The sequence below is a fragment of the Neomonachus schauinslandi genome, chromosome 11 (assembly GCF_002201575.2).
Source record: "Neomonachus schauinslandi chromosome 11, ASM220157v2, whole genome shotgun sequence".
NCBI lineage: Eukaryota > Metazoa > Chordata > Mammalia > Carnivora > Phocidae > Neomonachus > Neomonachus schauinslandi.
In genome coordinates this window covers 91,716,077-91,728,961 of record NC_058413.1, presented here as the reverse complement: position 1 = coordinate 91,728,961, position 12,885 = coordinate 91,716,077, and the positions used below count along the sequence as shown (strand labels likewise).

At 40.6% G+C, this 12,885-nt stretch overlaps 1 protein-coding gene and 1 non-coding gene across 2 annotated transcripts; both read right to left on the bottom strand.

Moving 5' to 3' along the window:
* Positions 1-9,927: 9,927 nt before the first annotated feature.
* LOC123326274 lies at positions 9,928-10,033 on the bottom strand. Its single transcript, XR_006540981.1, has one exon. It is a non-coding gene; the product is annotated as a U6 spliceosomal RNA (small nuclear RNA).
* Positions 10,034-10,573: 540 nt separating this feature from the next.
* Positions 10,574-11,505, bottom strand: LOC110586345 (olfactory receptor 6M1). Its single transcript, XM_044919639.1, is given in 5 exon segments — positions 10,574-10,641; positions 10,644-10,818; positions 10,820-10,853; positions 10,855-11,210; positions 11,212-11,505. Coding segments are annotated over 5 exon segments (927 nt in total).
* Between the last annotated feature and the right edge of the window lie 1,380 nt (positions 11,506-12,885).

Below are 12,885 nucleotides of genomic sequence, written 5' to 3'. Positions count from 1 at the left end.
TCAATAACCTAGCTTCCAGAAGGAAATGTAGATAACAGTTAAAGACTATAACCTGCAGCCTATCGACAGATACTTGAAGTGGGCAGAGTGTAATGTTCCTCCAGGAAGTTCCCAACTATCTTCATGTTAATGCCTTACTAGAGGGGTGAACAACCTTAACTTGACAATGGCAAGGCCTCGGGTATCCTGTGAGTCTTCTTTTGAAAGTTCTTTCAGAAACCTCCCTTTTCCCTTACCCACCCCCCAACCCCATAGTATATAATCCGCCACCCCTTCACAACCCCAGGGCAGCAGCTCTTTCTGCCCGTGGGTCCTGTCCCCGTGCTTTAATAAACCACCTTTAATAAACCACCATTTTGCACCAAAGACGTCTCAAGAATTCTTTCTCAGTCGTCAGCTCCAGACTTCTCCCCATTGAACCTCACCTATATCCCAAAACCCCATCAACTGGAGTTTTAATTTTATAGTTTACTCAGTTCTTCCCTTGCTTTAGTACATACACATTTCGATGTCTTAATGTTTGCAAGCTCCATTTTCAATAAGTGCTATTTCCTAACGCCCTAAAATATAAAACTATTTGGCACTCCATTTGTTAAAAGTTTGGTTGAATATTGCTGGTTTATTTCGAACAAAATGCAACCAAAATCTACAGTTTTTTCAAATAGTATAAAATCAAACTGGCTATAGAAACAAAGGTAATTCCACTAAATTTCATTATATTCCCTATTAGCCCATGATGAAAGCAACTATTTCAGTCACTCTGTGTATGTATACTTTTTAATTAAGAAAAATGCATGATGTGGATAAATAATAAAGGGAAGCTTTGAGGAGAAAAAAAGAAAAACGCGACTTGAAAAAAATTGTAGATTTTTTGTTGTTGAAGTGCTTATTTTTTTATTTTGAGAGAGCTCCTGTGCATGCAAGTGGGGGGAGGGGCAGAGGGAGAGAAAATCTCAAGCAGACTCCCTGCTGAGTGCCACGCTGGACTTGGGGCTCCATCTCAGGATCCTGAGATCATGACCTGAGCTGAAATCAAGAGTGGTTAACCAGCTGAGCCACCCGGGCACCCCTGTTGAAATGTTTAAAAAGTAACACTGAGCTTAAAAAGATGCATTCTTGGAAAAACTTAAAGATACATGCATGTATATATAAAAATATTCTATTGATGTTAATTTTCAATATTTAGGTCATAGAGGTTATTTTAATGGACAAGGGCATAATTTATTTTACATTTTTATCAAATTACTTTTTGGGTATGAGTTTTCAGAGAGAAATATTTTGTTTATAAAAAATGAGTATTTCAAAACATTAGAGATTAAAGAAAGAAGCAGCATGGAGGCGCCTGGGTGGCTCAGTCATTAAGCGTCTGCCTTCGGCTCAGGTTGTGATCCCAGCGTCCTGGGATCGAGCCCCACATGGGGCTCCCTGCTCAACGGGAAGCCTGCTTCTCCCTCTCCCACTCCGCCTGCTTGTGTTCCCTTTCTCGTGGTGTGTCTCTCTGTCAAATAAATAACTAAAATCTTAAAAAAAAAAAAAGAAAAGAAAAGAAAAGAAAGAAGCAGCATGGAAAGGATCCAAGGGAAAGCACACCAGGGGAAAAAAGAATTTGTAAGACCTAGAGTCACAGGCCTTCAGTTAAGGCATCATGCCCCTCTGCCCTATACCAATAATAGCTTAATGTGGGAATTATAATAGGGGAAGGGCAACTTGTCTTCAGCAGTAGGAGACCCCAGGTCTGTCTGACTGCACCATACCTATATACTTTAGCCATGCTTATGTGAAAAAGGGATTCCAAGGATTCTTAAACATTTTAACTTATTCACTTACCACATCTAAAGCACCAAAACACTCAGGCTTTAATAGATCCTGAATTTGAAATATCATAGAGTACAATGTGAGCAGTGATCGCCCAGAATAGTGCAATTCTGTGAACTTGTTAATTACTCCTGTTACAGGAGGAGGTAAATTGCCTGGGGGTTTTGTGTGTGTGTATGAGACAGGTGCTGTGTGTCCTGCACTCCCCCTTGTGGTTGGAGTGCGTTACTAATGAAACAATTTTCAAATTTAACCCCCAAGAAGATCAAGAACTTCCTTCGTTCCTAAATACCTATGGTATTTAACTATAAAAACAAACAAAAATGTGATTATGTTTTATTTATTTATTTAGGATTTTTATTTACTTGTCAGAGAAAGGGAGGGAGAGAGCACAAGCAGGGGAAATGGCAGGCAGAGGGAGATGCAGGCTCCCGCTGAGCAAAGAGCCCGCTGGGGGACTCGATCCCATGACCCTGAGATCGTGACCAGAGCCGAAGGCAGACCCTTAACCAACTGAAACACCCAGGCATCCCATGATCAGGTATTTAAAAGGCAGAGCATCAAATTTCTATCAGTAAGGTCTATACCTGGTAAATTACTAAATTAAGAGAATGGATTTCCTTTTTATTCTTTTTTTAAAATTTAAATTCAAGTTAAGAGAATGGATTTTCATGGATTATCAGTTTGCCACTAAGATGGGTTTATTATTGAATCTTTTTTTCCCGTTTGATTATGTTAAAAACTAGGGGTTAGGGGTGCTTGGGTGTCTCCGTCGGTTAAGTGTCTGCCTTTGGCTCAGGTTGTGATCCCAGGGTCCTGGGATCGAGCGGGCGTCGGCCTCCCTGCTCGTTGGGGAGCCTACTTCTCCCCCTCTCTCTCTCCCTCCTGCTCCCCCTGCTTGTGTTCTCTCTCTCTGTGTGTCAAATAAATGAATAAAATATTTAAAAAAAACACCTAGGGGTTAAATTTATAAATACAACAGTATCTAGAGAATTTTTCTAATACATGTTAATCACTGTCAAACTTCTAAGGCATTCTTGAGCACTCCATCTCCAAGAATGTTAATATGTTACTCTTTGTCTCTGTTTTCTGTAGGGGAGTACCACGCATGCACAACACTGCTCTAGTTTTTTCTTCAGTTCACTCAGAGGATGAGTAATGCATGAATTGGAAGGGAGGTGAGCGTTCTTACAGAGTCATCTCAGATATTCAAATACACTATGTTTGAATTCTGTCTGTCTGGCTTACGTGCCTCAGGGGTCCCAGATGGAGGCTAAGAATATGTGACACACTGGTGGATAAAGAAATTCCGAGTCAATTTATATGAGAATTTTGGCTGAAGTAGGTGGGCGCATATGGGTAGCACCAGGGTGGGGAAGATGACATGGCATCTGTTTCAGATATTATTTACCCAAGCCATGTGGATTCATTTTTATTTTTTTAATTTTTTAAAAGATTTTATTTATTTATTTGACAGAGAGAGACACAGTGAGAGAGGGAACACAAGCAGGGGGAGTGGGAGAGGGAGAAGCAGGCTTCCCGCGGAGCAGGGAGCCCGATGTGGGGCTCGATCCCAGGACCCCGGGATCATGACCTGAGCTGAAGGCAGACGCTTAACGACTGAGCCACCCAGGCGCCCCGTGGATTCATTTTTAAACCTTATAAACAGGGACCGTATGCAGAGAGTGAAGGGCCCTTTGAGATATAGGGCAGACGCCCTCTTACCTCTGCGCCCAGGTGGTGAAGTAGGATAATGGGATTCTCCTCACTCGTGCTGGGGATATGGTTTAGTGTCCCTAACTATAGCAGAGACGTCCGAGCACAGAGCAGCATATCTAACATCTCAGTGATCTGCTATTTCAGGATCACTGAAAGACATTGAAAGTTTCTTCGTCACTTATACCCACTTTCTTTCAGAGGGAGTAGTCTGCGGTGACAATGAGAAATCTGTGCTTTCAAGCTGCTTCAAAGATGGTCTAAATCGGGGCACCTGGGTGGCTCAGATGGTTGAGCGTCTGCCTTCGGCTCAGGTGATGATCCCAGGGTCCTGGGATCGAGCCCCGCATCGGGCTCCTGGCTCGGCGGGGCGTCTGTTTCTCCCTCTCCCTCTGCCTCTCTCCCTGCTCATGCTCTCTCTTTCTCTCTCTGTGTGTGTCTCAAATGAATAAATAAAATCTTAAAAAAAAAAAATTTTAGAAAAAAAAAGATGGTCTAAATCAGCAAAGGGCAGCCAGAGTCTGATAATATTAAGTGATAGTTCATAACTACACATGAAACATCCCTTGGGGATTCCAAGCTACACGTGGTGGTAGTCGAATAGGAGCATGAGAGTCTATGCACCTGTCTGGGTGAGAAAGGCAAGCGCTGGTGACATTTGGAATTTTATTGCGACCTGCTTCGTGTTCACAGACTGGTGAGGTCAAGAGGAAATTGGGTCCCAACTCCTACATGTAATCCTGCATGCAAGAGAAAGGGTACAAGAACTAGTGGAAACCCTTTTTATGGGCATTTTGTCTATAGTTCATGCCTATTGCATTTCAGGCAAAAAATGTTTCCTTCAAAGCTCTTTGTCGAATACCTTGAGAATATGGTATCATCATGGCCAACTCTGTCTAAGAATAATGGTTGTTAACAACACAGAATAATACAAAGATTTTTAAAAGTGCAGTTTAATAAAGGGGATGGTTATGATGGTGACCACGGTTTGAGAATACTTATATGATAAATGCTTTTAATCATTTTTTAATTTTAATCATTTAATGATTTCATCATTAAATCATTTTACATTCTACATTCTCAGGTGCATGGAATGTTTTTATAATTGCTGCTTAAATATTCTTTGGTAATTCCTGTCATTTCTGGGTCTGTTTCTGTTGATGACTCCCCTTCTGGTTATGCATCACCATATCCTGCTTTGTATGCGTACACATTTTTAAAAAAAAATATGTATTTATTTAAGAGAGAGAGACAGAGTACAAGCAAGGGGAGAGGCAGAGGAAGAAGGAAAAGCAGACTCCCTGCTGAGCTGGGAGCCCCATGTGGGGCTTAATCCCAGGACCTGGAGATCCTGACCTGAGCCGAAGGCAGACGCTTAACCACCTGAGCCACCCAGGCGCCCCATGCCTACACATTTTTGTTTGGCTGCTGTGTATTTTACTTGGTTAAGTCATGAAATTGGTTGAATTCTTTTAAGGTGTGTTAGGCGTTGTTCTTCATAGGCACTTGTGGACCAGGTTAATTCTTCCAAATCTTGTTTGAAACCTCTTTGAAGAAAAAGCTAGGTTTGCTTTTGCTTTTGGATTAATTTATCCCCATTACTTTATCTTATGCCTCACATATTTTCAATTTTCACTCTGGCTGCTAGGAACAAAAACTGTGTCCATCCCTATGTGGTCACAAAAAATTATTTGGCCGATTTATTTCTCATGGATCCTTTCACACCTTCAGGTAATTTTTTTTTTTTTTTTATGGATGCTTAGATCTATACTCAGCCAAAGTCTCGAGGGCATCCTTCTGCATATCTCCAGAGTTTTCTTTTTGTGTATGTCTCTCATCTCTGGTCCTCTTCTCTACAAACACAAGTCACCCACCTCCCCAAACTCTGATCTCTGTCTGCTCAATTCAGAGACCCTGCCAGCCTCTGGCTGAATGCTCCCACCCCATGCTGCAGCCTAGAAACTGCATTCAGACTGCACACTGAGGCAGTTGTAGAGCTCACTTTGTTTCACTTCTTGCAGTGATCACAATCCTCCACTGCTTGTTACTCAATGCCTGAAAATTGTTGCTTTACATACTTTTGCATTTTCTAGTTGTTTAAGTCAAAAGGTAAAAAAAAATCAAAAAGTCAAAAACCTAAAAAAGGTTACTCCACTATGTCCCAAATCAGAAGTTTTAATTCCTTTATTTTCAGACTGTATCATTCATGATATTTTCTTTTATATAATTTTTTCTCAAATTAAAATACGAATTACTAACTGAGGGTTCTAGAAGGGAGGGGGGTGGGAGGATGGGTTAGCCTGGTGATGGGTATTGAGGAGGGCACGTTCTGCATGGAGCACTGGGTGTTATGCACAAACTGAATCATGGAACACTACATCAAAACCTAATGATGTAATGTATGGTGATTAACATAACAATAAAAAATTTAAAAAAATATGAATTACTTAGGAGTAGAGATCATGTTCTGTTTCTTTTTATCTTTATCACCTCACATTGAATTTTTTACAGGGTCCTAAAAGAGGATAGCTAATATTGATTCAATGATATAAGTGTTTTCAAGTTTATCTTACAGTAATACTACAACAGAAAATTATTATGAAATTCATTTTATAGATAAGGAAACTGAGGTACAGAGAGATGAAGTGATTGGCCCCAAATCATACTGGTTGCAGATATCAGAATGAAGACCTAGATCCAGAGACTGGGCTATATATACTGATTCAGTAAGTGTCCTCAACACATCTCGTGTGAGTAAATCCCTGACTAAAAAATGAGGTCTGAGGAAAAATGATCATCATCTACACAATGGTAATGAACCATACAATTAAACTAAAGCTTTTCTTTTCTTTTTTAGAGGCAGAAAAAAAACAGAGATAATGAGATCACAGACAATTTAGGTGACTGAGAAAAGGACCAGCAAATCTGGCCTTTAATACAATTGCTGGGAACTCTGTTTTGAAAGTCCTCCTGGGGGCACCTGGGTGGCTCAGTCAGTTAAGCATCTGCCTTCGGCTCAGGTCATGATCCCAGGGTCCTGGGATCGAGTCCTTCATCTGGCTCCCTGCTCAGTGGGGAGTCTGCTTCTCCCTCTGCCCCTCCCCCCACTTGTGCTCCCTTGCTCTCTCTCAAAAAAGTAAATAAAATCTTAAAAAAAAAGAGAGTCCTTATTTCATTGCCAGATGCCCAGGACTCAAAAGCAAAGTACTTAAAAAAAAAAAAAAGCAAAGTACTTACGTAGCTATTTCTAGTACTCCAGGAAAATACTTCTCCACAACAGGAACAAACTTAATTTTTGTAATTAACTCAATCCCAATAAATTGACAGATATGATTAAGTACCCATCATAAGAATAATGATAATTATCATAATAATGATCATATTAATAATACTGTGTTGAATCACTAAATTGTACTCCTGAAACCAATATTACACTATATGTTAACTAGAATTTAAATAAAAATTTGTAAAAAAATTAACCATGTTATATGATTTTTAAAAAATCTAGATATCAAGTACATTTTAAGGCAAGTTTCCTGGCAATATTTAATCAAGGCTCCTCATGAGCAATAGCAATGATAATATGAGTCTGGGTAACTAGACATCTGCCTGACTCCCTGAGCCCATGGTTCTCAAATGTTGGCTATCTTCAGTATCACTTGGAAAGCTTGTTAAAACACCGGGCTTGGGGCGCCTGGGTGGCTCAGTTGTTAAGCGTCTGCCTTCGGCTCAGGTCGTGATCCCAGGGTCCTGGGATCGAGCCCTGCATGGGGCTTCCTGCTCCGCGGGAAGCCCGCTTCTCCCTCTCCCACTCCCCCTGCTTGCGTTCCCTCTCTCACTGTGTCTCTCTCTGTCAAATAAATAAATACATAAAATCTTTAAAAAACAAACAAACAAAAAACACTGGGCTTGCCTCCAGTGTTTCAGATACAGTAGGCCTGGGGTGGTGTCTGGGAATTTTCACTTCTAATATGTTACCTGATGATGCTAATGCTGCTGGTTTGGTAACCAGAATTTGAGAATCTGTGTCCTAAACAACAAAATCATTTGGTCCTTATTTCAGATGTTTCTTAAAAAAAAAAGAAGTCTTGGGGTGTCTGGGTGGCGCAGTCAATTAATTGTTGGACTCTTGGTTTCAGATCAGGTCATGATCTCAGGGTTGTGAGATGGAGCCCTGCACTGGGCTCCATGCTCAGCACAGAGTCCGCTTGAGATTCTTTGCCCCTCCCTCTCACTTAGCTCCTCCCTCTACTCACGCGCTCACTCTCAAATAAATAAACAAATAAAATTTTTTTAAAAATTCGTTTTAACTTCAACCTTGTTATGAAAGGAATCCATCAAAAGAAATCAAAGCAACACTATGGGTAAATCATGTATGGTTGTGCTGAAGAAAACATTTTTTTTTTCTTTTTTAAAGATTTTATATATGAGAGAGAGAGAGAGAGAGAGAGAGCACAAGCGGGGGAGGGGAGAGGGAGAAGCAGGCTCTCTGCTGAGCAGGGAGCTGGAAATGGGGCTCGATCCCAGGACCCCGAGATCATGACCTGATCCGAAGGCAGACACTTGACTGACTGAGCCACCCAGGTGCCCCCTGAAGAATAAATTTTCTTACATGTAGTCAATATTTATTGCTTTAATGTGGCTGTGTTTAATTACCAGTTCCTTTGCAATATGGGGTTAGTACAGCCTTTCTGCTGTTTTGGTTTTAGCTCTCGTGCAGCATGCTGGTAAATGAAGGTCCCATCTTGGTGCTCACACTGGTCCTTGGCATCCAGCCGCAGAGGTTCTCAGATGGTCTCTGCTCTCAGTGACCAATCGCTACAGTACAGGGGCTTGCTTCTCTCACTCTTAGCACAGCTCCTGAACCACCTTATTTAAAATCGAAACTCTCTCTCCCAAACCTTTTATTCTCCTTTCTTGCTTTATTTTTCTCCATAACTTTTGTCACCGCGTAAATTTTCTACATAACTTTTCTGTATATGTTACTTACTGTATGTCTCCCCCTGTTATAATTTAGATCCAGCAGGGGCCTAAGTTTTGTCTGTTTTGTTTATTGGTACATTATAGGCACCAAGCCATGCTTGGCAAATGGACGAATGAATCATTTCCTTTGATCTGTGTACATTAACACATTATATTACTCACTGACTGACCTGGTTCATTTGCTCTATTCTGCACACATATTAAAAATTATACTTTTTCTTGGGCATTTTTCTACCTGAAGTTAGGTGCTAAGCCTCTTCTTCTTCTTCTTTTTTTTTTTTTTGGTGAGTAAAGTGTTAGAAGTTTATTAAGCAAGGATACAGAATTAGCTCTCAGAAGTGAGAGGGGTCCCGACAGGGTTGCTAAGGAGAGCCTTTAGGGTTGGTCTTTTATAGAAAGCTAACCGGGGAACCTAAATCCTTTTAACATCTCTGTTGATAACACCTTCAATGGCTTACTTCCTTTTTAGGGTCTCGTTATTCTTTGTTGGTCACAGGTGCTTATCATAAAGATACCCACCCCACAGGCCTAGGGTAGGGTGGTCCGATTTGTCCCCTTATCTCTGGTTTCCCCACATTTTTGGGATTTCTGTGAGCCTGATCACATAGCCCCTTATCTCTCTCTCCCTACCTAGCCTCGCCTGTCCTTACTTATTCGTCTCCCTGGAATAGTAACCCCAAGTGCCATTAGGGAATGGGATGATGACCGCTCTGGCTGCTTCCGGCTGAAATGGGATGGCGGGCTGCGTGGCTAAGCTTCTTCTTAAGGTTCACTTTGGGCCATCCATCAAAAAGGACTGTGATAATTTTCACCTAGTTGCTATAGGTTCCACATCTGGATTCATCCATTCCTATTTATCAGTATGTAACACAAACTTCTGCCAATAACTATCCTTTTCTTCATGTTCTTGATGTCCTCACCTTTGACAGTTTCAGGTAACCCATCATATCAGTCTTTCGTGCTCTCCTGTTGCCTCAGCCTAAGGCCATGACTATACTACTCCAATCAATATTCAATAAACAAACACATCTCCTGTTAGAAAATAGTATTTTCTAACCCATGTTTCCTTTATATTACCATACTGCTTATTGTTTCAGCTAACCTTCTTGAAAGTGTTGACTCTATTCTGTTTCTTTATATATGCAGACTGTTCTACCTACTTTATTTTGGCTTTTACCCCCAAAATTCTATTAAACGTTTTACCAAAGTCTTTCATGACCTGCCCTTCTTATGTTCCTTTTCTCAGCAAATATCTCCACCTTTCACTCAGGTTTTCTTTTCTTTCTTTCTTTCTTTTTTTTAATTGAAGTGTAAATGACACACAAATTAGTTTCAGGTGTACCTCATAGTGATTCCATATTTTTATAATTATGAAATGATCCCCATGATAAGTCTAGTTACCATCTGCCACCAAATGATGTGGGATGCTTCACGAATTTGCATGTTTTCCTTGTGCAAGGCTATGCTGATCTTCTTTGCATTATTCTAATTTTAGTGTATGTGCTGCTGAAGAGAGCACTCACTCAGGTTTATCGCCAGAAGCTTGATAGCATCCTGAGTCTTACCTCTTTTACCCTCAATTCTCACATCATATTTATTTGATCTAAGTAAATAAAAAAAGGTGAAAACTGAATCTCTTGAAATTTTCAAGAGTGCCTAACCCAAGAAGTTAAAATGCTCTAACTTTACATGTCTTGTGATAAGTAGTGATATTTTATTATCTATTATTTCATTTAGAGATTGAGGCATTAAGTCTCAGATAAGTTGTGACATGGTCAAAGTCACCTGGAAAATAAACTGATTTAGCCAAGACTGGATTTGGAAACCTCTGGATCTTATTTAGGTAATGTTTCATGGTTTAAAGCCATGAATATACAAGACTTGATGGGTTAGATTTTTTTTTTCCTAGATGTAAGCAGAATTTCCTTCAGTTTGGTATGGTCATTGCTCATCCTTTTGACACAGTCTCAGGTTTCTGGAATGTCCACCTGGCACTATATTGATGCAGAATGAATGTGCTGAAGATAAAAAATGTTGTGTGATGTACTAAAGACTAATGTCAAGTTTTCCTAAATATCAAGGACATGAGTCTGTTCACTGTCTCTCTCAACACTTCTTTCACCTTTCATTTCTCAAGCTATAAATAAAAGGGTTCAGAAGTGGGGTCACCACTGTAATGAGGACAGCAGCTATCTTGTCAAAATCCAGGGAATAGTTCTGGTTGGGTCTCACGTACGCAAAGATGTTGCTCCCGTAGGCAATGGACACAACTGTGATGTGAGAAGCACAGGTAGAAAAAGCTTTTTTGATGGCCTTGGGCTGAGGGGATGCGCAGGATGGTAGGTGTAGGACCCAGTAGCGAATGCCAGGGAGCTCAGGATGACAAGGGCAGATAGGAGAAAGTTTATCTGCTCAATGAGGTACGTATCTACACAAGCCACCTGCAGAAGAGGGGCAATGTCACAGAAAAAATGATCAATTTCTTTTCTACAGTAAGGTAGCCTTGTCACTACAGTGGTTGGTACCAACACGGACAGGAAGGCTCCCACCCAGCAGCCCAGGACCAGCAAGAGGCAGGTCCTGCTGTTCATGATGGTTGTGTAGCGCAAGGGATTACAGGTGGCCACATAGTGGTCAAAGGACATCACCGCCAGGAGGATAAACTCCACTGTCCCCAGAAAGAAGTAGAAATATGTTTTGAGTGGTGCAGCCAGCAAAGGATATGGTTTTCTTCTCTCCTAGGAGGCAGGCTAGCAACTTTGGGGTAATGACAGTGGCGTATAAAATATCTAGACAGGACAAATTACTGAGGAAAATGTACATTGGGGTCTGCAGGCGTTTATCGGTCCATATTAGGAAGATGATGATAATGTTTCCTGTTGTGGTTAATGTGTAAGTCAGCAAAAGAACCACAAAGAGGAAGATGCGAAGCTCTAGGAGAGCAGGGAAGGCGATCAGGGTGAATTTAGTCACTGTGCTCCAATTTCCCATGGCCTTGGCTACATGGTGGGCATGGTCTCCCTTAAGAAACAAGAAAAGGAAAATCAGCTTAGGAGGTCATTTTATAAATATCTGTTGAAAATGTGTTGTGGAGCGTGCCTTCCATTGGGAGATGGGTCAGGGGATTAGACCTCGATCAGAAAGTCATTATTGGGCATCCTTGGGAAAATCAAAATACCATTTAGACACAACTTTTTCCATAAAATGAAAGGAGAAGAGTGGATTAAAAAAATCCTCTAAGGTTCCTTCCAGTAATAAAATTCTACTCATTTTCATTAAATGAAATTTTTCTTCTCTTCAGTGCACCCAGCTTCATTTTCCTGGATCAAAATGTGCTATGAAGTACTGACTCACACTTAAACAAGAATTATTTTTTTTGAAGTTTACAGTCACTGAGAGGGAAATTCTTTTAAATACTTTCTAGCCTTTTGTATAACAAATTTTCTTTTACTTGGGCAGTTGACATTGGTGACCTGCCACAAGTAAGAGATAAAGGTTGATTTCTTTTTTCCAATATTTGGTGATCTCCAGAGTCTCAATTTTGAAAACCTTTTCCTTGTATATGTAGATCTATGGGAACAGACCAGAAGTATCTGAAAGGAACAGTGGTTCATGGTTCCTGCTAATCACTTTAGATGACACATCAAAAGGGCATAGTGGATATCTTATCTTTAGGTTATACCCTGTGTCCACAACCTACCTTCTACAAATTCTGTGAAGTATGTAAGCTATACATCATATATCTGGCTGATTATTATTTTTATTGAAGTATAATTAACATACAACATTTTAGGTATACAATGTATCCATTCAATAATTCTATGCATTACTTGGTTTCACGATGATAAGTATAGTTACCATGTGTCACCATACGTTATTGCAATATTATTGACTATATTCCATGTGCTACTTTTCATCCTTGTGACTTATTTATTTTATGACTGGAATTTTGGCCCTCTTAATCCCATTCCCCCTCCACTCCCCTCTGACAACCACCAGCTTTTTCTCTGTATTTACAAGTCTGTTGTTTTGTTCATTTGTTTTTTTGATTTCACATGTAAGTGAAATCGTATGGTATTTGTCTTTGTCTGTCTGACTTATTTCTGGCTGATTATTATTTTTTTTTTAAAGATTATTTATTTATTTATTTGACAGAGAGAGACACAGCGAGAGAGGGAACAGAAGCAGGGGGAGTGGGAGAGGGAGAACAGGCTTCCAGCGGAGCAGGGAGCCCGATGCGGGGCTCGATCCCAGGACCATGGGATCATGACCTGAGCCGAAGGCAGATGGTTAACGACTGAGCCACCCAGGCGCCCCTCTGGCTGATTATTTAAGGGGACGCTAGACAATGTGATTAAATTAGAGAGGTAC